Source organism: Kogia breviceps, chromosome 1 (genome assembly GCF_026419965.1).
Source record: "Kogia breviceps isolate mKogBre1 chromosome 1, mKogBre1 haplotype 1, whole genome shotgun sequence".
NCBI lineage: Eukaryota > Metazoa > Chordata > Mammalia > Artiodactyla > Physeteridae > Kogia > Kogia breviceps.
The window spans coordinates 114747371-114771765 of record NC_081310.1 but is presented as its reverse complement, the minus strand read 5'-3'; the positions used below and the strand labels follow the sequence as shown (position 1 = coordinate 114771765).

The window sequence follows — 24395 nt, the reverse complement described above, 5'->3', positions numbered from 1 at the left end:
GGTGTAAAGGTTAAAAGCACGCATGTCCAGAGCTAGACCACCTGAGTTCTGATCCTGACTACCATTTTCCAACCACATGACCTTGAGCTATTTATTTAACCTCGGGGTGCCTCCATTTCCTCATCTATAAAGTGGGTAAAATAACTCCTAATTCCTAATATTGTTGTGGCCCAAATGCACTCATACATGTGGCAATGCCTGATCAGTGCCACAAAGTGCCAGCTATGATTTTGGCCTTTGGAGATGGAGGAGGTGGTGGCTGAGACCACGCTACCTTTCCAGGGCTTAGCTTCCCTGCTCATCAAATCCACCAAAGAGCCTGGAGCCTCAGACAGACAGGCAGCCAGGATTCTAGTTCCAGCCCTGGGGCTGACTGGCTGCCTGATCTCAGGTGAGATATTTCCCCCCACCTCTGGAACCTCAGTTTCTTCATCTGTAAAATGGATGGATTGGGCTATAGGATCTCTAACATCTTTTCCAGCCCTGGCAGTCCACAAATACTGACACATGACAAAGAAGAAAGTGCCCTTATTTGAAGGGAATCTGACCTACTGGGAGAAGGTGTGTGTGGGGCTTGGCTGGTCTGCACCCTCAGAGGCCCCCAAAGCCCCCTTCACTCACAGCATCCACCCGTTCACAGAGCCCATTAGTTGTAGATACATTGAGCTGTTGGTTTTCACCAAAAATTGCTGAGCAGGCTCTTCTAGGGCTCTTGCTAGGGAAGCTGAAGGGCTAGGGTCTAACGGAATGTCCTAGCTCAGTACTCCTGGTTTTCCTTCTCTTTAAAGTCTGTGGGAGCAACCCGGAGTTATGTGGGCGCGGAGGCAGCTGGGGTCAAGGCAGTGATTTTCCACAAGCCCATCCCTGGCGGGCTGTCCACAGGGAACAGTACTGTGGCTATGATGCTCCCATCATCTCCTCAGAGACCTGTGTCCTCATCCTGAGCTATCCAGAGGGCAAGACCACCCAAAGAACCCTGCAGGGGCGACCCAGAGTTCACCACCCCTGCCTTCCACACTTTTCTGTGGCACCCCCTCCCCCATGTAGGTGTGGATGCCCCCCCCCCACCGCTCACCTTCCCCGAAGACTGGATGCCCTTGACAACAGCCATGCCCACGATGCTCCAGGCCACGAGGAGGCACAGGGTCATCTTCCAGTTGAGGCCCCCACTCTCTGAGATGGAGTTGGAGATGTCCAATGCCTCTCGGTACCAGAAGTAGGTAGTGGCCGAGCTCTTCTCACACTCTGGTTCCACCACTGAAACGGCAGCAAAGGCCACAGGGCCTCAGTGGAGGGGCCCGTGGGACCACCTCCTCCACTTGACCCCCACCCAGGGCAGCTGAGCAGCAGGGAAGAATGCTATTGTTCTAGGTTAGCCAGGATCTGGCAGACCCTGAGGACTCCCGGGCTCCCAAGGGGCCTGGGAGGCTTCAGAATATGCTGATCTGACTGAATTCCCACTCATGTCACCCCCCCCTGCCCACATCCATCCACGGAGGGCAGGAAGGATTAGGCAGAACTGGCCTCAAGTTCCCTGGGAATGGTTCTGAGCAAGGAGCTGGAGACCTGCATTCTCATCCTTGATCCTTGGTTAAATCAGTGGTGTGACCATGGGAAAGTTGTTTCTGGGCCTCAGTTTACCCATCTGTGGGTGGGATAAGTCAGCCAGCCCTTTAGGGGACTGGCATGCAAATTAAGGTTGTTTCCAGATAGGATGGTATTAGAGTAACATAGGGTAGTTAATAATAACTAAACAAAAGTCACCATCTCCAGAGTTATACCTACACTCACTATTTCATTCAATCCCTGTAAGAACTCTGTGGGACAGGCTGCCAAGAGATCATCAGAAGGGGAAACGAGGATCAGAGAGGGTGGGTGGCTTATCCAACGTGACACAGCAAGTCAATGAAATCCCAAATCTGTGCCTTAGCCTCTTAGGCTCCTTCAACTCCTTCCTGGGACAGAGCTCGCTGGAATCCCCAGGTGGGTTCCTCAGAAGAACCATACTTGCCTGCCATGGTCCCATTCCTGGCAACAGGGCACTCACTCCAGGGCAGTGGGTACTGGAAAGACTTGAAGAAATAGAAGATGCTCCACCCGATGATCACATTATAGTACAGACCAACAAAGAGGCAGACCTGCAGACGGGGGTCCATGGGGGTCACAGAGGCTACAGGCAACTCCACCCCCACCCCCCTCCCCACACACAGCCTTGGATGGGATAATGGGACACTGCCAGCTGAGGGCCTGCTCCTAATCCTCCACTCATCTGCTATTTGGGGAATCCACAGAGGAATGTTTCAGATATTAAAGTTCTCTCCTTTATGCAGTAAACTCTTAAAATGTTAATCCTCTCCAGTTTGAAATTCTTCTAAGATGCTTGAAGCACTTCCCCATCATTTCCTGATGACTCAGGATTACAATTCCAGAGCTGCCCTCCAGGGCTATGGAGGCATGTACAGCTACTGCCGCTACAGTAAATGGCCCCAGACTGCTGCGCTTTTTGAGGTTTTGTAAATGCTTCTTATTGGCTTCCCATGTCTTTCCTTCTCTCGAGATGCTACTTTCTGTTTGGTACTGTCAGCAGTCTGCCTCTAGAAAGACATCACTTCTCGCTCTTGGAAAGATAATAACTAATCTTGGTAGAATTGTATTTAAAATAAGAGCACATGGATTCTGACTGAGGGTTCAAGGGGTTTCTTTGAAAGCAATGCTTTTACATGCAGAGATCTGCTGCATCCACTTTGGATGTCAAGAGATCCCTTCTATCTCCAGGGGTCCGGCTATATGGGCAGTGTGAGAGCTGAGAGCCCCTTGCTTTATGAATTTCACCTAAGCCCGGGTATATGCACAAGCAGACACTCCTACAGCACACCTTATGTGGAATACAGAAGGAGAGACACCCACTTAACCTTTACTTGGATGCTTTAAGTCCAAGGGGCAGAGACCACTCACACGCATGCATATACACCCGGCCAGCCCCAGCAGAGGGTGCTGTATTCAGCCATGTCAACCTGTGTAGAGGTGATCTCTCCCAGTCGCTGAGTGAGGCAGGTTTGGGCTGGCCCTGCTGCCGGGGCTGACGGATCCTCAGTCCCTTGCAGAAGCAGATTCCAGTTTTTATCCCAGGTGTGAGCGTGGGCAGCTGTGGGCTTTGCCCTTAAGGGAGGCTCAGTTTCCTCACCTAGAGAGCTAAGCAGGGCCTCGTCTGCTGCCCTGTGGATCAGCCTGGAGCTCTCATGGAGTTCCCCATCCAGGCCAGTGGGGTCTCCCTGTCTCCCATTGTTCCAAAGCTTCACCCCTCCTGGGTCAGCCCCAGGCTCCTGAGTCCTTCTCCCTGTCTGCTCACGCGCACAGCAAACTGGCAAGGAGACGCCATACCCCAGGGCTGCCTTTTCTCGTGCCACCCACTCACCCAAATAAAATACTCTTTAACCCAGGAAAAAGGACGGGCCTCCCTCACAGAGAGCTGATGGGCTGGTAGGCAGAGAGGGGAATCTGGGATGGTCCACATGTCCCCAGAGAACTCTGGCGGAGATGTCCCAGTCCTTTCCTCCTTCATAATAATCCCAAATATTAGACCATCACAGAGTGATGCCAACTTTCGGTTTAGGAAATATGTGGCCCTGAGACACCAGCTAGATGCAATTCTCACGATGAGCGTCTCCCTCCCTGCCCTCACCCCCGCCCAGGACTCTGGTCTGTAAACCCTGTGCCCAAGAGCAGCCCCTCTGCCTCCTGGCTAGTGCCCGCCACCAGCCCCCGACTCACTATGCAGCTGGAGAAGCCGATGCCGCCCAGGCGGGGGCACACATAGTGCCACACGCCGATGCTGCCGCGGCGGATCCTCTGGCCCACAGCCAGTTCCAGGAAGAAGAGCGGGATCCCAATGATGATCAGCAGCACCAGGTAGGGCACCAGGTAGGCACCTGGGGAGGAGGGAGGGATGTCGGAGGGTGTCTGAAGCACAGCAGCAGGGTAAGGGAGGGGTGGCAGCCAGGTCCTACAGCATCGGCCACATCTCCAATCATCCTCAAACCGTCACCAGTCCCTGTGCTCCTCCAGGAACGGTCTGGCTCACACGTGCGGCCTACCCAACACTGGCCGCCCAGACCTCCTTCTAGCCCTTGGCTCCCCTGACCCGAAACACTAAAGGAGGATCTGGATGTATGTCAATGCCTCCCACTCACAAGGCTAGACTCAGAGACAGACACAGCCACCTGCTGACATACTCTGTGGACACCTGTCCCCGCAACATGTGCCCAAACTGCCAATGAGTCCAGGGGGTCGGGCATCTCCGGGGAGCATGACCCGGCACTTGGCAACAGTCAGCTGTTATCTACTCTGTACCAGGTGTGCGCATGGGGGATATCAGGGCAACAGAAGGCACAGACACTATCCCAAGAGAGCTGTGGGACCCTCAGGTTCACACGAGCAATGTCAGTGTATGCACACACATCACACACGGCAAACTGAGCACGTGTCCTGAGGGAGGGGTGTGAGTCCCATGGAGCTAATCAGGAGAGGCTTCCCGGTGAGCAGCCTCTCACACCTCGTATAACAGCACCTAATACGTTAAACACACAGGTGCACAGGGTCACATGCACACATAAATTCCACTTGTTACTAACAACCTGTTGTATCACGATCCTAAAAGGAGGAGGGCCTGAAGGGCCCCTGGCTCTGTCTTTTAACCTAGTTCTGTCTCTTGGTCTCCGGCTCAGGGACGCAGAAGAGGAGAGAAGTGATCTGCAGGAAAGGACAGGGACACATCTCCCTGCACATCTTGCCCGACCTGAGGACTTGCGGGTGAAATACAAAACCCGGGAGGCTGTGTGACATGTCTATACATGTCTCGCTTCTTGCAAACCCCAAGGTTATTCCTGGGCCTTGAAAGACCATCTCGATCTCAGCCTGTTGAGATGCACACTGAGTGGGGGTTAAGATCCAGACCACAGAGCCAGACCTCCTGGGCCTGAATCCTGGCTCTGCCACTTACTAGCTGTGTGACTTTGGGCAAATTGCTTGATCTCTCTGTGCCACTGTTCTGCCATCTATGTAAAGAGGATGAAAATATTAAGTAGAACCATATGAAATTGCTGATATTTGATCATTTTTGACTTATGAAAATGGCCATTTCATATGCTTCAACTGTATACCTACTGCACAGGGCTGTTGTGAGGATTAAATGAGTGACTTACCCATAGTAAAGCACCTGATGACCATTTGCCTCCTTCTCATAAAAATAAAGAGGAAAAAAAAAAGCAAACTGAGAGGATGCAGAATAAACTGTCAACATCTGGCAGAGGTAGGCAGAGTTCCAGAGTTTCCATCCAAAATTAAGTAATTTTGACTGGATCACCCAGGGCTCAAAACCAGAGTTTTGACTCTCAGACCAACCATCTCCTTCCTGTGATAATTTGCCTCCTTCCAAAAAACATTTAAGATACTATAAAAATGGTAAAATATTGGAGAGTTAAAGGTAGAGATACAGAGGGATTCCAGGAGTCAGATAGGATGGGAAAATGAAGGTAGGAACATGGGATGGGGAGCTCAGGGTCCTGAGACCCAACAACGCTTTTCTTCCGGGGGTTGTTCGTGATGTCTGGTGCCGTGGCAACTGTCTGGTGACACTGGAAACTAACAGACTTTGGCAAGAACACTGCCCGGGGGAGCGGGGGGCACGGGCAGAATGTCTGTTGGCTCCGGAGAAGGACTCCGTGATTCAGCATCAGTGCTCAGGCAGACTGATTATCTCGGCCACAAAGGACAAGGTTGGAGGTTGCCAGCCGGAGTCCCCAAATGCAATGTGTCCTCCAAAGTTGTTTCGGTTACTCTGAGCTCTTAACATCTCACAGCACTTAAGAGAACCACACACTTCCATTTGTATCTTTGCTTTGGGCTGGTCTTATATCAACTCAGCGACCTGGGACTGGCCATGCCGTACAGACTGAAAGCTCTGATTGGCAGTTATTTATTGCGGGAGAAAAAAAAAGATCCTTCAAAGCAAGGGGAGCATGGGGGGGAACAGACTGTGCCCTGGTGGCAAGATGGAAGTTTCTGGCCTAAGTCAGGTGGGCATTCTCACTCCCTGCCCTTCACTAGAAACTGCAAAGGAGGGGAAGCCTCCAGCCAGACTCTGCCTTCTGGACCAGGGAGAGTGTCCCAGAGAGGAGGGAGGGTCTTTGAATAGGGTTCCATCACTGGGAGGAGAGTCCCACGGGGCAGCGAGGGAGGCAGCAGGGTTAAAATGCCTGCAAAGCTGCAGCCACACCTTCAGGCTGGAGTGTGGCAGTCCCAGAGCACAGGGACTCAGGGGCATGAAAGCTCTCTTCTGACTCAAATCACTTTCCCAGGACCAGAGGTCTGAGCTTGGAAGCGTCATTGTTTTCAGTCCATTGGGTTTTGCCTTGCTTATTTTTGGTTACTTTCCCCCTGGTTTCAAAGCAAGTTGCCTTTGGAACTTTCTAGCCTGCATTCAGGTGCTGGGGGATAAGGCCTGGGGGCTTCTACCCTCCCTGGGAGCTAGAAGTAGTGAGTAGAAGGGGTTTGATACCACGGGCAGGATCCTCTGGGGGAACTGAAACTCAGGGGGCAGCGCTGAGGACCCTTCCTACCTGGGAGGCTGCGGGTATAGTGCTTAAGTGCTCAGGCTCTGGGGCCAAGCTGTCCAGGTTTGAATCCTGACTTTATCACTAGCTGTGTGACTTGAGCAAGTGACCTAACCTCTCTGTGCCTGTTTTGCAGTTTCTAAAGTAAGGATGAGAATAGTTCTTCCTCACAGAGGCTTTTTGGGAGGACATGATGGTTGAACCATATGAAATTGGTGCTTTGGCTGTTCCAAGACACTCACATATCAGCAGTTTCATGTATTTCAGCCTAATATCCAGGAAGTGCTGACAACAGTGCCCAGCAGTTGTATGCATTTAGTAACAATGGCCAATAGTTACTGTGTCAGATACAGTGGTAAGCATTCTACATGTAAAGCTCATTGAATTCTCCCAACTATCTTGTGAGGCAGGAACTACCATTATTCCCATTTTACAAATGCAGAACGGCAAGGCACAGAGCAATTAAGCAACTTGCACAGGGTCCCAGCGGCTGCAGTGGGATTTGAACCCAGGCTGTCCAGGGCCAGAGCCCACATTCTTATCATCATGCCTGCAGCCTCTTGAGAGCTGTTAGCTGTTAGCTATTCCTGGGGAGTCTCACTCTGGGGTTCTGAGTTCCAACCTACGAGGGCTCTGGTTCTGCCTCACAAAGGGGTGTTTCTTTTCTCCCCTCAGCCCAGCCCATTTGCAGGGCACCCCCAGGGCAAGCAGGGCTGCCTCTTACCTCCTCCATTTTTCTGGCACAGGTAGGGGAACCTCCAGATGTTGCCAAGGCCCACAGAGAAGCCGATCTGGGCCAAGATGTACTGCAGCTTGCTGTTCCAGGCCGGCCGGTCCTCCACATCCAACTCCTCCTCTGCCACCTTCTGCTTGCCGCCTGCTTCTCCGGCCACATTCAGGATGCTCCGCTTATAGTCCACAGGCTCCTCAAGGGCCAGCAGGTCGGCCACCGACTCTGTGACATGCTCACTACTGTGCTCGCGCTGGGTCACCTTGCTGTTCTTCGGCATTGGGCCACCTGGGCGATGCAGCCCTGCTCCCCAGCACGCAGAGAAGGTGGGACTCGGCTGCTGTCAGCTCCTTCTCATCCAGGGACCTCTGAAACCAGATGAGCAGGAGAGGCTGAGCTGACCACGCCAGAGAGGTGGGGAGCCCAAGTGGACATGGCCCAATCAATTCGTCAACTCCCCGTCATTCACTCAGAGGCTGTAGTGGCCTCAAACATCCAGCTTGCTTTCCTCCCCACTGAGGTGCCCGCTGAGGAGCTCAAGGTCTGCACACTCAGTTTCCCCACTGGCCTTCTTACCTGAGCATCATCAGAAAGGCAAGCCTAATGGGACGGAAGAAGCAAGACCATACACCAAACCCAAATAAAGGGTCGTCCACGGCAACATTGACCCCTTTCATAACCACAGATCCTAGAATGTTCAAGAACATCTGGAGGGCTCCACGGCCTTCCGCGCCCAGGGCAGCACAGGGTATAGCCAAGTCCTAGCCCTCTTGTGTTCTATTTAGTCAAGCCACCTGGTGGGACCCAGGAAGCCAGCACCTGCATTCAAAATGCAGTTTGGGGGCCAGTGGCATCATGGGAACTTGTCAGAAACACAGACTCTCAGGCCCACCCCAGACCTACTGAATCATTCTCTGTATTGCTACAAAACCTTTGGTGATTCAGAGGGACATTAATGCTTGGGGGAAAAAAGGCTAGAGCTCTTACCATGGAGTCCCAGGACACCAGCATCCCAGGCAGGAGCACCGGCCAGGCTCAGCTAAGGATTCTGGCAGCAGAGCCCTAGAGATGTTTGCTCAGTGCCAACAAATCCTGGGTCATCACTCAGCAGTGACATTATCTGAAGGCCACCACAGCCAAGAGCCAGTTCTCCATCCTTCAGTGACAGTTTTACAGCAGATAATGTCTGCACAATGCGGGCAGGGGAGGCAAAACCTTCCCTACTCCTGCAATTCTCCATCGTGTATCATGCTTTCCCTTAAACAAATAAAGCACCAAGGAAATGAGTCCTTTGAAGGATCCCAACATTCTGCTTGTTTTGAAGTACCTCCTCATTAAGGGAAGGTTGGAGGATTTAAAATTAAACCACGTACACCCCGGCCTGCAGTTGCCCTGCATCTTTCTAGGGATGTAAATTATCCGGCTCCGCCATTACTAAGGGAAGGAGCTGCCTCTGTTCTCCTCGCACGTGCCACCTGAATTCTTGGGCAAGGTCCCTGTGTAGCGGAAGCGTGCAGGGGTGCCCTTCCTGCTGGGCTTGACCCAGACCTCTTGGCTGACTCCAGCCACAAGGACCTTCAAGGAGACCTGGCTGGCCAGATCCCATGACACATGTAATGAAGCTAGGAGGCCTGGCAGATGGGGACAACGGTCCTCCCTGGTCTGTGGGGTTAGCCAGCCCTCCCCAGGCCAGGCCTTGGACCACACAAGTAGGTGACACTTCCCTGCCCTCCTCATCTAAGGGGGACAGTGATTCTTTAGGGACTGTCCCCTTCCACCTCAGGCACAGCCAGGGTCTTGGGCTTTGGAGTGACTGGGACAGAGCCAGCCTGCCTGAAAGACCTCAGAATTCCCTACAAGAAATGTAGCTCTCTGTTGGGACTCAACTTTACAGTGGGTCAGCTGAACACTCCATCATGTCCTGGAGGGTGCTCCAAGGTGGGACTCTGTGTCTGTGGCCCCTCCAGCCCTCAGCCTCCCCCCGGGCTGCTACGGTGACTGTGCTACAGAAGCCAATGGTGTCCCCAGGAGTTGTGCAAGGGGGAGGTCTGTGTTCTTGCCTGGGCTGCCAGGACAGGCCCCTCCCCCTCCCCAGTCAGTAGGTCCCTGTCCCCAGGCTCTCAGATGGAGAACAAAACCTAAGGCACATGCAGTGGTTGCTTGTCCAGCTACCCCACCTCTCCCCAGCTTATGTCAAGAGTTTTATTAAAATCCAGAGTTGGGGAGAAGGGTGAGGGTGGGTCCCTCCTGCAACCACAATCACCAGGTATCTTAGCCCGGAGCCTCTCTGCAGGTACTCAGCCTGCAGCAGGACTTGATCAGAACAATCTGCTGTGAGTTAGATATGACGTCCTGTTCATCTTGCCACAAATGGAGAAAACCGAGGGGGATTCCTGCAAGTCTGAAGAATTTATCTTGAGGCTGACCAATTAGAGAACATGCTTCCCCATAAACAGATTAGTGAGTGGCAGCTCTGGTCACCAGCATGAGAAGCAGTGGGGAGGGGAGGAAGGCATTATTTTAAACTAAGTGGGCTCAAGGACAAAATGAACACCTTCCGGTAAATCCAGAGAAGGATGCCCACAGCAGCATCACGGAAACCATAGGCATCAGCTCAATATGAGCTTCTTCCTCCTTCCCAAGCCATCACTGGTGTGCACGAACATCCTGCACTGCAGGATGGGGGCCCGGGGTCCTCCTAGGCCATTGGGTTTGCAGGAAGCAAAGTGCTGGTGCAAACTTGCAAGCTGAGACACTGGGCTGGGTTTCAATCATGACTAGAACCATCTGTGCCCAGTGAATATGCTCATGTGAGAGCAGAGTCCAACATTTGGAATATTAAAGTTTGAGGGATCCTAGCTTTTATATATGAGGAAACTGAGGCCCAGAGAGAGGAAGTGAAGTGCCCAAAGCCACTGGGTCAGACTCAGCAAGGGGGGTGGGACACTGGAAGATGACAGTCATCTCTCATGGTAAAGGGCAGGGGCTTTGAAGTCAGAGAGGCCTGGGTTTGAGAGCCCATTTCATTCATTCATTCATTCATTCACTCACTCATTCATTGACTTGACATACATTAACTGAGTGCCTTCTCTGTAGCAGGCTCTGTTCCAGGTGTGAGGGATACAGCAGCAAACAAAATAAGCCAAGGGTTTCCTCTCGTGGAGGTTATATTTCTAGTGGAAAGGCCAGATACTAGAGAAAGAAATAAACAGATAAAATAGCCAGTGGTGATTTTTGCTATAAAGATAATAACATGGGGTAGAGAGTGGGGTGGCTTGCGAGCTGGAGGGCTGCTATTTTATAGTCTGGAAAGGCGTCTCTGAGGAGGGGACATCTGAGCAGAGGCGTATACATCATGACATGTATGTTAAGTGTGGGAGTGAATGAGTGAAGTGTCCGTCTGACTTCAAAGCCCCTGCCTTCCACCCCGGACGCCTCCACCCCACCAACTGTAAAGACGTCAGTCAGCTGGTGCCGAGTGAGGGGGCAGCCACCTCACTTGAATTATGCGAGTGTCAGGCTCCCTTTCTCGGGTGAAAATGTTCTTCTATCTGATGACAGTTCCTGCCTCCCAGGCAGGGCTGCGTGAGGATTCCATGGGCAGATGCATACAAAGTGCCTAGTGCAGGGCCTGGCACCAGGAAGGACCCAAATGACAGAGGCTGCTACCCGGAAGCCTGGTGTTGTTTGTCTTTATTCATTTAAAAATATGTAAGTCCCCCTATTTATATTTTGTTACATAAATGCCCTGTTTCTCCTCAGGAGAAGCCAAAATGAGTTTGCGGCGGGGGGGGAGTGGGGTGGAGGGTGGAGAGCATTTTGCAACACCACCAGCTCAGAGATGTCTTTTTCTGTTAGAGAGAAGTGACAGCACCTTGAGGCTGGTGGCGCGGCACCCTGCGAAGCCCAGGCCCACTCACCTGCCCCAGGGTCAAAGGGAAGCAGGTAAAGGCCATGCGGCGCCAGATCCTGGGCCCAAAGAGCAGTAAGGTTATTACTGATGAAAACATGGCCTCATAGTAAAGTCTAGCAGTATTATTACTCAAACTATAGCTCGTATTTGGAATAGTTTGAAACCATTTAAAAACATGTTTTACACAGTCTATGGGCACAACATGGGGTGATTCTGCTCCGAAGCCAAACTGCCTGCGTTTGAATCTCAGCTTCGCTCTTTACCAACTGCCGGCCTGGGAAGCCTCTTCACCTTACTGAGCTCGTTTCCTCAGCGTCAGTGAGGACAGCAGTGCTCACTCTGCAATGTCATGGGGAGGACAGGCTGTACAGGTCTCAGAAGGGGACCGGTCCCCACCAAGCACTCACAAATGTCACCTCTTCTTATCATCTTGGATTCACAGCGCGGCCCGGGAAGTGAGCTTGGACAGCTATGCCCCAGGGTGGGATAGGGCATGGCTCACATCACACAGCTGTCAGCACCCAGGTCTCCTCACTCCTGTGCTCTCTCCGTGCCTTTAAAGGGAAGGTGGCAGCAGCGACTCAGAACAACCCTCCCTCCCTGCACGCACTAGTTCCCTGAAGCCTGGAGGCCGTCTGTGGCGAAAGGTGAGCTTTCAGACCAGGGCCCAGGAATCCAACGTGTACCAGCCGGGGACCCCGAAGCACTGCTGGGGACAAGCACCAGGGTCAGAGAAAACCCGGGGGGGGGGGCAGATTCCTCTCTGCCCCTGCCTTTGCGGACCGTGGAGCCAGCCGAGATGCAAGCAGCGGGAGGCTGGCTCGGTGCTGGTCTTGAGCAACCACCAGCCAACCGTGCAAATCAGCACCGTCACCCTGACCTCTTTGGACCTCAGCTTCCCTGTGTGTGAAATGAGTTGCTCTGGATGATCTCTGAGGCTCTTTCAGCTCTGCATCTATCCAGGGAGTGCCCCTCCTGCACGTGCGTGTGAGCAAGCTGTGACCAGCCCCAGGCACTAGACACTGCAGGTCCTTGGGCTGGTCTGTCAGGCCACCCTCTGCCAGCTGAGAGCTCACTGGTGCACTGTGGGGATGCTTTGACAGCCAACCCAGTCGTACTCAGATCATCGCCCTGTAGTAGTTGGGGGTGGGTTGTAAAGTTGCTTTCCCAAGCAGCGCATCAGTCCATGGTACTCTCCAAAAGGAATGCCTCAATTACTTAAAGCACAATGCAGAGGGGCTCAAATGCCAAGAAAGCCCTTGGTGCCAGATCTGTCACTTAGCAACAGATGCAGCTTATGGCTCAGAATAGCACATGTGAGAGAAGCAGGACCAGTGAGTGAACTGTGAATTTTCTTAAAATGAGAAAAAAATAGTGCCACTAGGAGGCAGACAGGTAAAAATATCTCCTGCCAGAGGGCTGATGGCTCCACAACTTTTCAAGCACAGCGCTCAGCAATTACCCCAAGGGGGTGGCTGCTCACCCTGAAACCAAAGCCAAGCCAGAGGCCCCCTCCACTCGACAGCAGCCAGATAGGGGGCGGGGGACCCTCTGAGCACCTGCCTCCTGGGGTCAGTAAGTTTGTATCAGATACCTCAAGGGACAAACTCAAGGGAGTTACTTATTTTCGAAGGGAGAACCCCGGGGAGCTGAGTGGATAAGCTGCCATCTTGGGGAAAAAGGAGCCAACGGGACCACAGACCTCGAGTGCTGGCTTCGCTGAGCCCCAGGGGGCGTGCCCAGTTTTGCTGCTCTTGGGTCGGGGGGCTCTGGAGAGAGTGCTGCACATTCATAAATGCAAACCTCCACCACAGGGAAGCCGTGAGAGCCCCCAGCAGAGGAAAGCTGTGGAGAACACCCAGCTCTCCGCACCATATTGCCAAGGTCCAACTCAGGACTAAGCGGTGGTGAGAAGGAAGCAAGGTTGAGCCCCTTTCTCTCACGGAACTTGACAGCTTCCTGATTTCCAGGTGACAAGCGGTGGTGGCCCACACATTTGTCCTAATTACCTCAGAGCCTCTGGGCTTCCACTGAGCCCGAAACAGGTCAGACTGTTATCAGAGACCCAAATTATCCTCCAAATTATTTTTAATTGTCTTATTGGAACCTCTGGCAGTCACCTGGAGCAAACTGCTCCTGATGGACGTGGTGGCCACCCGCCTTGAGTTTTCTCGCCCGGGACGCACAGGCAAGGACCCAGCACCATTCCTGGCCTCTCCCTCCTTCACCCTTCATGCCCACGTCGCAAATTCCTGTCAGTGGGTTCAGATCTGTCCTTTCCCGCCCCTCATGCTCTAGCTCAGAACTTCTCTCCACTAGAGGCCGGAGACAAGCTCCCAGCTCACTTCTCCTCCAGGCCTTCGGAGGCGGTTTCTTGGGTACCACGTCCTCTGCACCCACTGCCAACGCACTGCCCTGGCCAAGACATGTGCAGCTCCTCCTCTGGGCCCCCTTCCACCTCCCCAGCCCTGGCTCCCCCTTTCCTCCCCTGTCCACCCACCATTCCCCATCCTCTAGCCTCCTGGACGTTCTAGTCTTTGAAGGCCCAGCTCGAGGCCCACCGTCTCACCTGTGACACGTTCCGCAGTTCTCTAAGTAAGAATGAGTATCCCTTTCTCTCTCCTCAGCATGCTCTTTATAAGACTATTTTACACTTTTACCATTTGGTTTTCTAGTATAGCTAGTTGTTTACAGGCCTGATTCCTTTTCTAACCACAAGGCTCACTGAGGGCAGGACCCAAGGTGTATTCAGCTTTGTGTCCCTCCTGCCTTCCCCGGGCCCGGCAGGGCCTGGCACACCAGACAGAATGTGGTATTTACAGATGCTCCAGGGTCTCTGCCTGCCTACCCTCCAAGAACAACCCGCTTCCTATGTTGAAATCTGAACCACTGCCTTTGCCTTTGAAATAAAGAGGCCGGGGCGAAGAGCTAATAGCTCTGACTAGAGGAGAGGCGGTAAACCTCCCAGAAGTCGCCTGCCCAGCCGGGGGCTCTAATCCGGCACAGCCCTGCAGCACATGGTAGGGGGACCCCAGGCCTTGGAAGACAGCTTTCTGTTCCTTATTCATCTGGAAAATAGGGAACAGCACTTACCTACCAACTGCATCTGGTTACCATATGGATAGAAAGAGAAAGAGAAAGAAAAGCTTACTGAGAAGTCATATCAATAGGATGGTTACTTCTGACTCCATTTCACAGATTTGCTGGGTTTGTGCTGTGGTCTCCTGTCCTTATCCAGATTGACAGCATCTTTGCTTCTACAAGGCCAAATCCTGGTGACTTACTACCACACGTGCTCAACAAATATGATATGAATGAAGTGAGTGCGTGAATCAATGAATTAAAGTATTTTGAACTCCCCAAATTTTCTAGGGTCTGATGTAAATTTCCAGCTTCAAATTTTCCCCATTTTCTGACAGGACATCCTGATCCCAAGAGCATCTGATGCCCCAAGCGGCAGTTTAAAGCTAAGGTAAACTAAGAAGCCTGACCGTCGCTCAATGACTTTTTGCCTTTTATAAAGGAGCCATGATTTGTGCCTCCTCTTCTCCACTTTGCGGACAGGATCCACCCTCACCAGAGAGAAACAAACACTGGATGGGCACAGTCTTGGCATGGAGCATTCCTGAGGCTGGTGAACCATTCCAAACAACAAACAGGCAAAGGAGCCAGTGGAATCTTCTGCAGCCCGTCTCACCTTCCTGTTGCATTTGCTGAGCGTGTTCTCTGCAGCTGGTATTTTGTTTTCTTAGTCAAGGGGGAAAGAAAGCAGGAAAAGGAGCAGATGGTCCACAGGGGGAGGGACTGGCACTGGAAAATGTGGGCGGGGCCAGTGCCAACAATCTTTTGGTTCAGTTCTACCATATCATGTGAGGGGGGAAATGCACGCCCAGTGGCTGTACAAGCAAGAGCAGTACCACGGCTGCCCCACAGATGCCTGAGCCTTGCACTAGAATTTAGGTTGCTGAGGGCAGAGTGGGGTGGTAATAATGACAATGACAACAGCAGCACGTAGGTGATGATACTTCTTGAGGGTCAACTCCATAGCAGCCACTGTGTAGAGCAGACATCATCTCCTTTAACCCCACCAACAACTGTATGAGGCTGGTGCCACTCTTATCCCCATTTTACAAATGAAGAAGTAGAGGCTCAGAGGGATTAATCACCTATATTTCATTGAACTTAAGATCCTTTGGTGCTGGTACTTTCTTGAACTTACCAGAAAGTGTCCATGGAAGGTTTTCACCCAACTAGGTCACCACTCCACCTGACCAACAGCCAATCTGAGACGTGGTTGATTGCACATCCTGATTTTAAGATGTGACACTGTGCAAGATTACACACCTTGGAAGTGATGAAATACGACACACAGTCCAACAATGGAGGCCCGGAGTCCCAACCAACACAGGATGACTCCAGAATCTCTCAACCACCACACTGTCCCAGAAAGATCATGGGTTTTGGAGCCAGGGAAACTTGGGTCTGAGTTCTGCTGCCACTTACAAGTTGTGAGTCTTTGGGGAAGTACACCTCCTCTTTTGGTTGCAGTTTCTGGACCTGAAAAGATGGGGATGAGGCTCTGACTTCGCAGGGTCGTTATGAGGATAAAATGATATAACGCAGGGGCCACACCATAAACCCACACCAGCTGCCCCTCCTCGTGAGAACATGGGGGAAATGGGTCCAACCAGGAACAGAGGTCCATCCACCCACAGTCCCGAAACGGCCAGGAACTGGTGTGGAACAAGCACGCAGGTACCTGAGGACATGTGGGGCTGGTGGGGGATGCAGGTGCTTGGAGCTCCGACTGATTTCCCACGCCCCTCTTGGGCTGAAGGAGAACGGAGAAACGCCCAGAAACTCCCACGAACTCGGGATACTGCTGAAATATGGGACTTTAAAAATTCCTCTTTATATTTTCCCTCCCTCTCTCTCTCCCTCCTGTCCTTTACTTCCTTCAACAGATATTTACTGAACACTAACTATGCACCACGTCCTGTCCTAGTACAGCAGAGAACAGAGCAAATAATGTCCCTGCCCTGGGGGACGTACATTCCAGTGCAGAGGACAAATAAAAACCAGACAAATGTGTAATTAATATTGTATGTATAGGCATAGACTGTATCCATAGTGATAACAAATAAATATATAATACAGCAGGGATGGAGTGAAGGAGGGATGTTACAATATGCAGGGGAGTTAGGAAAGCAACTCTGATAAAGACCTGATAGTGTGAGAGAATAAGCCATGTGGATATCCTGGGAAAGCATTCAGGGCAGGGCGAACAGAAGGTGCAAAGGCCCGAGGCGGGAGCAGCACTTGGTGAGTTCAAGGACTAGAAGGAAGGGCCCTGCGTCTAGTGCATCCTGAGCCAGGGAAGAGTGCGAGGTGCTGAGACAGGAGGATAACTGGCATCCTGAGCAGGTAGGACCCGTGGGCCATAGAAAGGAGTTTGGGTTTCCTCTCAAGGATAACAGAAAGCTGTTGGCAGTTTTCGAGCAGGGGAGTGATGTCACCTGACTGTTTTTAAATAGATCAGTATAGTACAAATTTAAAAGCACATGGATTGGGAGTGTGAGATTAGCAGGTGCAAACTATTATATATAGAATGAATAAACAACAAGGTCCTACTGTATAGCACAGGAGCTATATTCAATATCCTGTGATTAACCATAATAGAAAAGAATACGAAAAAGAATGTATATATATATGTATAATCGAAGCACTTTGCTGTACAGCAGAAATTAACACAATGTTGTAAATCAGCTATACGTCAATAAAATAAATTTAAAAAAAAAAAGAAAAAGGGGGTATGGTAGGTTAGAGATGGTGGTGACCTGGGTTGGCTGTTGGATAAGGTTTAGGTTTTAAAGAGAGAGGGAAACAGAGGACCCCAGGGTGCTGAAGTGCACACAGGCCCCAAACAGAAGATCCATGAGACTGTCCTGATTTGGAAAAAAAATTTTTTTTAAATCAGTTGTGAAAATAAAAAGTCCAGGAGCAACGAGTGAAGACCTCACTCCCTCCTTTTCTTATTCATGAGAGGCCCATGGTGGTGACAGATGGGTCCTCAGAGCTACTGCCCAAATCCTCTGACCTGGATTTTCTTAAAGCCACTATTTTCTCTTGTCTCAGAGGGAGACAGAAGGAATCAAGGGTGTCCAATTACCTGAGTTACCCACCAGACTGTGAAGAGCACTTGAAGGAATAGTGATCAGAAACCCTTAATTACAGTCCCAACATGATGTCTCTTTCCTGAGAACCAGAAATGTTTGTGTCTCTTTCCTCACCAGACTTCAGTGCGGCTTTGTGGAGGGGTGGGCAGAAAAGCACTCTCAGCAGCACACCTGAGATCACAGCAGAGGGAGCACACATGTTTGAGGACCTACTGTGCTTACATATGTTATTTACCCCCCCCTCCAAAAAAACTTGGGATAAAATGGAATTCTCATTTCACAGACGAAGAAGCCTAAGCTAAGGGAAGCTAACTACCACGTACAAGATTACCCAACCATGAAGCGGAGGAGAGGGAATCCAAACTGTGGTCTACCTCACTCGACAGCCCATACTCTTTCCAATACAGTGGTGCTTTACATCCTTCCACATGTGATGACACACAGAGAAGAGAATACGGCTATGGCACACTGGGATGAATGGAGGAGGCTTCACCACCCTAGGCCACTCAAGGCTATTCCAAGGAATGAAGGCGTCATTATCTCTGGGCCTCATGCCACCCCTCTGGGGCCCTGGTTAGGAAGTTCTCCAAAGCACCATGCCACATTGCAAAGTGACATATGTGAATCTCATTCAGCAAGTCAATAATGGAACAAGTCCATCTACCATCACTCCTCCCTGAGGCCAGAAGCTTCCTCACTTGGCTGGGCCCTTTCCCAACGCTAAAGGCATAATACAATTTGGGGACTGGTCAAGGAGATTCCTTCCAGCGGTTCTAAAGGAGTCCCTGAATTACCAGCAGGCAGGTTATCTCAGAGGTGTGCCAGGACCGTGGACAGCACCCACCAGGCCATTCTGGGAGCCAGTGCTGGGTTGCCCAGCACAGGAGCATGCTTGCTCTCCGCCCTGTAGAGACCCCCAGGGAGAAGAGGTCCACGTCCTCCCTGAATACTCACCTGGCAGCACCTGCCGGAGCCATTCCACCAGGTGACTGTTCACATCTCCTGAACGGTAGCTTTCTCAAACAGCACTCCTGACCTGGAGTTGCATTGAAAACCACAGAGCCCAGAAGTCTTATAATTAAAGAGAAAATGCAACCAGCAGGAATTTGGGGTGGGGACCAACAGATTCTATTTGCAAGTGAAATAATAGGTGGCAAAGCAGTGGTGCAAAGAATCCAATGGAAGTTCTAATTAAATCAGTAATTAAATTAGAAATGATGGAACACCTCGAGAGGTAACTTGTTATCTTCAAATGAACTGTAAGCGGGCCCCAGAAGACAGAGTGGCAGCTCAGTGGGTCAAATGCAGCTGATGAGATAACCCTGGGGCCTGGGAGCTGGGGTGTTACTTCCTCTGGCCCTGCTCGACCCACCCTCACTCCACAGGAGGCCTCAGAGCAAAAGCGCTTTCGGTCTCAACTCCCAAGTTGGGGACTCAGGCTGCCCAGGCCTCACCTGACCCAAAATTATTCTCTAACAATATATACCTGGTTTTAATTGTGAGAATAATTTGGTACAGTAATCCATCTTGCATCTGAGTTTATGTTCTCACATGTGAGTTTTCTGTACACAGTGAATATCTAATTATATTTTTCTTAAATAACTGGATTTATCCAGAGATGAACCATGTTTTAATTTTTAAAATTACTCATGGGGGATGGGAGATGGGGGGAGAGAATTACCCAAAGGCTGTATCTCCTCAAAATGGCTGCCTGTGGAGCAAGGGTTCCTGGGAGGACCTCTTTGTCTGCTGGGGGTGGAGGAGATGCTTACATTGTAACTATCCACCCTCACTTTCAGAAACTTCCCCACGGTGATCAAAGGTGGTTTGATGATGCCAGGCAGGCCAGGATATTATGGGCCTATTCCTCCAGGTGATTTCTCAGAGAGAGAGAAGAGTTGGAGAGCCAGGAGGATGCCAAGTTTCCCAGAACAGCCAAGGATGCAAGTGGTGGAGCCCCAAGGATAAAGAGAGTGGGCTCCATAGGACAGGCGCAGGAAGCAAGCAACGTCCCTCTGGGCAGCCCATGCCGCAGCTGCTGTAAATAACCTTGGAGTGTTAGCAGTTTTGCTCTGGGGTCTGGGACCTCACCAGAAACTGCTGCAGGTCCCTAGCACACCCTGTCCAGCAGAGAAACCTGACACATCAAGAGCTCCCACCAGAGACTGGCTGTCCTTGATTCTGCAGACACAGAAATCCTCAGGGCAACCTCCAATCTGCTCTGACTCTTCCCTCACTGCTCCCAGAACCAACCCCAGACTTGGACAAACTTTAAGGGAATGAGGTCAGGGTGGTAGAGGTCAGGAAGAGAAAGATGGACAGGACAGTGAAGCACCAAGATGGAGCCTGGGATGTTCTTCTGGATTCCAATCGACCTGGAACCACATACTGTATTCCCCCAAACTTAGAAACTGAGATATGTTCATTCTCTACCAATTCCCATTAGTAGAGGCTCATACCCCCTTCTCAGGGCACCAGCTTAAAGAACCAAACTCACAGGTTTAGATAAGCTCATTTGGGAAAAGGCCTAGGTTGTCAGCAATATTTATTAAGAACTTATTACAGAGACACATCACATAGACATCAAGAGCATCAAGTCTGAAATCTGACAGACCTGAGTTCAAATTCTCAGGTTGCCATTCGCTACTGTGTGACCTTAAGCAAATTATTTAACCTCTCTGAACCTCAAGTCCCACATCTGTAAACTGCTGAGAGCAATAATATGCCTCCTGGGACTGTAACCAAGGTTAAATGAGATAGTGTATGAATAAAGCAGTTAGCACAAGCCTCAATAAAAACCTGGATATTATTACTGTGCGCCAAGCACCAAGCGAGCTGCTGGAACCCAGCACCTGCCCCTCCTAAAAGCAGGCCAAGTAGGCATTTCCCCACAGATCACCATCCCACCTGCGTTCAGGGCAGTGCACTAACACAGATTTACCTGTGGTACTGTGCTTCTGACCTCTGGAAGCCTGGGATATCAGTCAGGAGAGGGCTGCTATGAAAGGACTTTGTATGGGCTAACAGAGTTTTTCCATTCTGGTGCTCCAGATATTTTGTTGTGAGGAATTCTTGCAGCCCAGCCTGAGAGCAAGCAATAACTCAGACCTGGTTTTCAGAAAAACAAAAACAAAAACAAAAACGAAATCCATCTTCCTTTTACACTGTTCTGCTGCTTATCTTAGCAGCTTTGAAGGGATTAATGATGAATTGTCCTGCTGCAGCAAACCTGGACAGGAAGGAGCACAGAGAAGGGATGCTACACAGGCAGAAGGAACTTGCTTCTTAGGAATCCTCCCATCTCTGTATTTATCATCCTTGGAATTTGCTCCCAGATCCAATTGGGAGGGCAGTGATTCCAGGGTTCATGTATCGCCCCCCCACACACACACGCACATTTCCAGAAGCAGACTGGAGTCCCCTGGGTCAGCATGGCTGCTTTTTTGCTGCCCTGGGGATCCTCATATTTCCTTTGCTCTTAAGGTGCACACATCTTAGCTCAGCACCAGGTCTAGACACGTTACAGGAGGGAGCCAGTGGCCCAGGATCTTTCACGAAAGGCAGGAGATATACTCCTTTCCTCTCCAGGAAGGCCAGCCTAGCCTCTCCTGGACTGTTCTTCTGCAGCTCCCAACTCCATTATGGACAGGACAGGTGGGGAGGGCCTGATCAAAGAGCAGGGACCCCTGAAGTTTAGCGAGTGCTGCAACTTGGGTGTAGGCCACAGCCATGAACAATCCTCAGGAGTCAAAGTCTGTGCTAGAGTCTCACCCTGAAGCAACTGCAGGCAACCAAGGGCACTGAGCAGACCCAGCACTGCCCCTCTCACCCCCCACCTTCCACTCCACCCACCATAGCACTGCTCTTATTCAGGCTTCCCCATTCAGGGTCTCCCAGGGGAGACCTGAGGGTTGGAAATAGGTCAGTTTGAAGCTGAGTTATGCGTCCTTCTTAACCACATGGAAAGCCCTGCCACTTTCATTTGTTTCCACTCCCCCTCTCACACCAAGAAACAAGGACAGGAAGAGAAAGAATCACTTCTGATTAAGGCCCAAAAGGAAAGGGGTGGGGAACTAACATTTAATGAGCATCTGCTACATGTCTAGCACTGGTCTCAAAAATAAGCCTGCAGAAAAGGTACCACTGGCATCCCTGCTTCACAGCTGAGGAAACCAAGGCTTGGGAGGTAAAGGGACTTGCCCAAGGTCACCCCATGCTGGCACATGGCAGAGCACTGGGCCAAGTTCTCACTGAAATCACAGGGCGACCCCCGCCAAGCCTCTCCTCCAACAACCCCCCAACCCGGCCCTGCTCACTTTCCCCTTGGGGTCAGAGCTCCAGGACCCTTGCCCAGCAGCCAGGCAGCCTGAGCTCTGCTTGGCTCATTCTGGAGACTTGCTCACCTTTGGTCAGTGACTCCAAAACACTGAGAGCTTGGGTCATTGACACTCACAAGTCCTGGTAAACTCCATTCAACTCACAAACAGCTAACACATGACTCTGTGCGTGACTCAGGCCAAACACACTCACTCCAATCAGATCTGGTGGGCACAATCTGGCTTCTACACTGAGTCACCCTCCAGGCTGAGATGCAGGGATTTGCTGAAATTCACCACCTACTTAGCCACAGCTGTTCTATTCGACAAAAAGCCAGCAGAGGAGCTGAGCTTCTCATGGTCCCATGGATGGGCCATGGCCAAGGACAAGCAGGTGTGACCTCAAAGCTCTTCTTGACCGGGTGATGGGTCCACCTCACCAGACCATGGGATAATGCAAGCACAGCATGAGACGAAAGAAGCCCTCTGTTAACCTCCACACACTCTGGCCTTGCTCTTCAGACATCAGTCGGTAGGTCCAGCACAGCATAACTAAAGTTTTGGTTGAATTTGGGGGTGAGCCATTACAGGATTTTCTTAGTTCCTGTAAGTTCCTGTTAACAGGCTGGGGCAGTGCCCTCAGAATAGTCTTCCTTCTCTACACCCCTGACGTCTCTCCCCAACCCAACCCCACCTGCCTCATACTCACAGAGGAATTGCCCCAAAGGTAGCTCTGGTTAGAAATTTCCTAATCTAAAGGGTCCGTTAAATTTTTTCTCAAAGAACGAAAGAGGGGTGGGAACAATTATTTTTTTTTACTCCGCGTCATAGCGACTGGGTCCTGTAAGGTGAGTGGCCTCGGGATTTCTTAACACTTGCAGCCCTGACAGGGCTGTTGGAGCTTTAAAAGGATACCGCAGGAGACCGCGCCCCTGGGGGAGCGGCCCTCCCCAGAGCACTGTGCGCCAGACACACTAGCATCGCTAGAGAGCACGGTGCGCACAGGTATAAACGTGGCAGAGGCCTATCTCCCGAGGCGGTGCCCCCTCCAGACCTGCACCCCACGCACGCCCCCCATCTCCGCCATTCGGTTCCCAGATGCGCTTTCCTCGAGGGAGGATGGGCTCCCCGCTAGCTCCGAATTCAGCGAGGACTAACCCCAAGACTGGGAATTAAATATTCATCTCGCGCGTGAGCGCTCTGCTTCTCTTGCCAATGTTACCGTCAAGGTCACGGGCCTGAAGCCGAGCGGCTGGGGCTGGGGTCTCCTGCCGCGCAGGAGCCTCCCCGAGGGAACTGCGCCCTGGGCGCGCAGCTCCAGGCGGCGATTCTGGCCGGGCCTCCTCCCCGGTCCTCCGCGGGCGCTTGCCTCTGCAGCTCTGCCCGATTACCTCCGGAGTTCTTGGGCCCTCTTAGCCCCGGAAGCTGGAGTCCGGTGTCCAACCGTGAGCGCAGGGCACCCCCGGAGCGCCCGAGAAGCGCGGGCCCCGGGGCTCCGTCGCCAGGCAACGGCGGCTGGAGCGGCGGGAGGAGCCCGGGGCCCTCGCAAGGCTGGGTCGATACCCCGGCAGCGTCGCCTCGCACCTCGGTCCTTAGGCCTCCCTGGCTGGGGCGGGGCCTGAATAGCTGAAGTTGCGGTGGCTGGTTCCATAAAGCCAGACGGGGCGCGGCCGGTGACTCACCTGTCCCGCGTGGCCGTCGCGCGGTCTCGGCCGCTGCACTCCGACCGAGCAGCTGCGGTCCCCGACGGGTCGCGGGCACACAGCCCCTCCCACGGGCAGTCCGAGTGTGGCGGCGACGGGCCCCGGCCAGGGCTGGGAGGGGACCCGGGGCCGCGCGCCGGCGCACGAGACTCTGCTAGCTCCTCTCTCCCTCTCCTCGCCGCTTGTCCCTGCCCGTCTCCCACTCGCGGAGCGCTCGGGCCTCGGGGGAGCGGTCCGGGAACCCAGGTCCCGCGGCGGAGGTAGCGCGTGAGGATACAGGCACCGGGGCCGAGGGCCACCCTCCCTGCGCCCTGGCCGCGCCGGCTCTGCGGAGCGGAACGGAGCGGGGCGGAGCGCAGCGCTCACTGTTCCCTCGCTTTGCGAAAGGCCACCCTGGCGGCGGGGCGCCGTGACGCAGGCTTGACTCACGCACGGGCCCGCGTCAATACGAGGCTCTGGGGCCGTGAGCGAGGCTCTGATGGACGACGGGGGGGGGGGGGGGCAGGGGGCTGCCCCGGGAGCAGCCTCTGGAAGCCCCTGGCCAAGGGACCCAGATTCTGGAGCATTACCAGGTTCTGCCCTCAAAGAGGAATGGGGGCCCCATGGCCGAAGCCCTCCTGAGCCCTGGGCCTCACTTCCTTCATCTTTACAGGCGCATCTCTTTCGGCCTCCTGGGATGAACTCAACCCCCGCCAAAGTGGTTATTCCCCTGCCCTAGCCACTTCCACCTCCATGCCTTTGTTCACTCTCTTCTCCACACTTTTCCACTCCACTGTCCTTCCCTCCTACCATTCTGCAAGACCCTTCCCTGTGCTGTTCAACTCCTCAATACGTCGCTCATCTATTGAGCTCCTACTGTATGCCAGGGGCTGCAGGAGTTGCGAAGATCACCGCTCTGGGAGATGAAGGCATGGAACCTCGGGGAGAGGCAGAGTGGGGTTTACCC

The 24395-nt window shown here is 52.4% G+C and overlaps 1 protein-coding gene across 6 annotated transcripts in view; it reads right to left on the bottom strand.

Annotated features, from left to right (window-relative positions):
• The window catches only part of SLC6A17 (solute carrier family 6 member 17), a 50744-nt gene extending 26897 nt beyond the window's left edge, over nt 1–23847 (bottom strand). The window contains exons 1-6 of one of the 6 annotated variants that reach the window (XM_067041628.1): nt 23429–23847; nt 20372–20538; nt 7336–7709; nt 3772–3929; nt 2012–2138; nt 1076–1257 (exon numbers count right to left, since the gene is read on the bottom strand). In XM_067041628.1, coding sequence (XP_066897729.1) covers nt 1076–1257; nt 2012–2138; nt 3772–3929; nt 7336–7621 — 753 coding nt within the window. In that variant the 5' untranslated portion in view covers nt 7622–7709; nt 20372–20538; nt 23429–23847. Of the gene's footprint in view, nt 1–1075; nt 1258–2011; nt 2139–3771; nt 3930–7335; nt 7710–10413; nt 10529–20371; nt 20660–22968; nt 23371–23428 lie in introns of those variants that run through there. The other 5 variants (XM_067041630.1, XM_067041629.1, XM_059057550.2 and 2 more) reach the window with 5 other exon arrangements.
• Nucleotides 23848–24395: the final 548 nt, after the last annotated feature.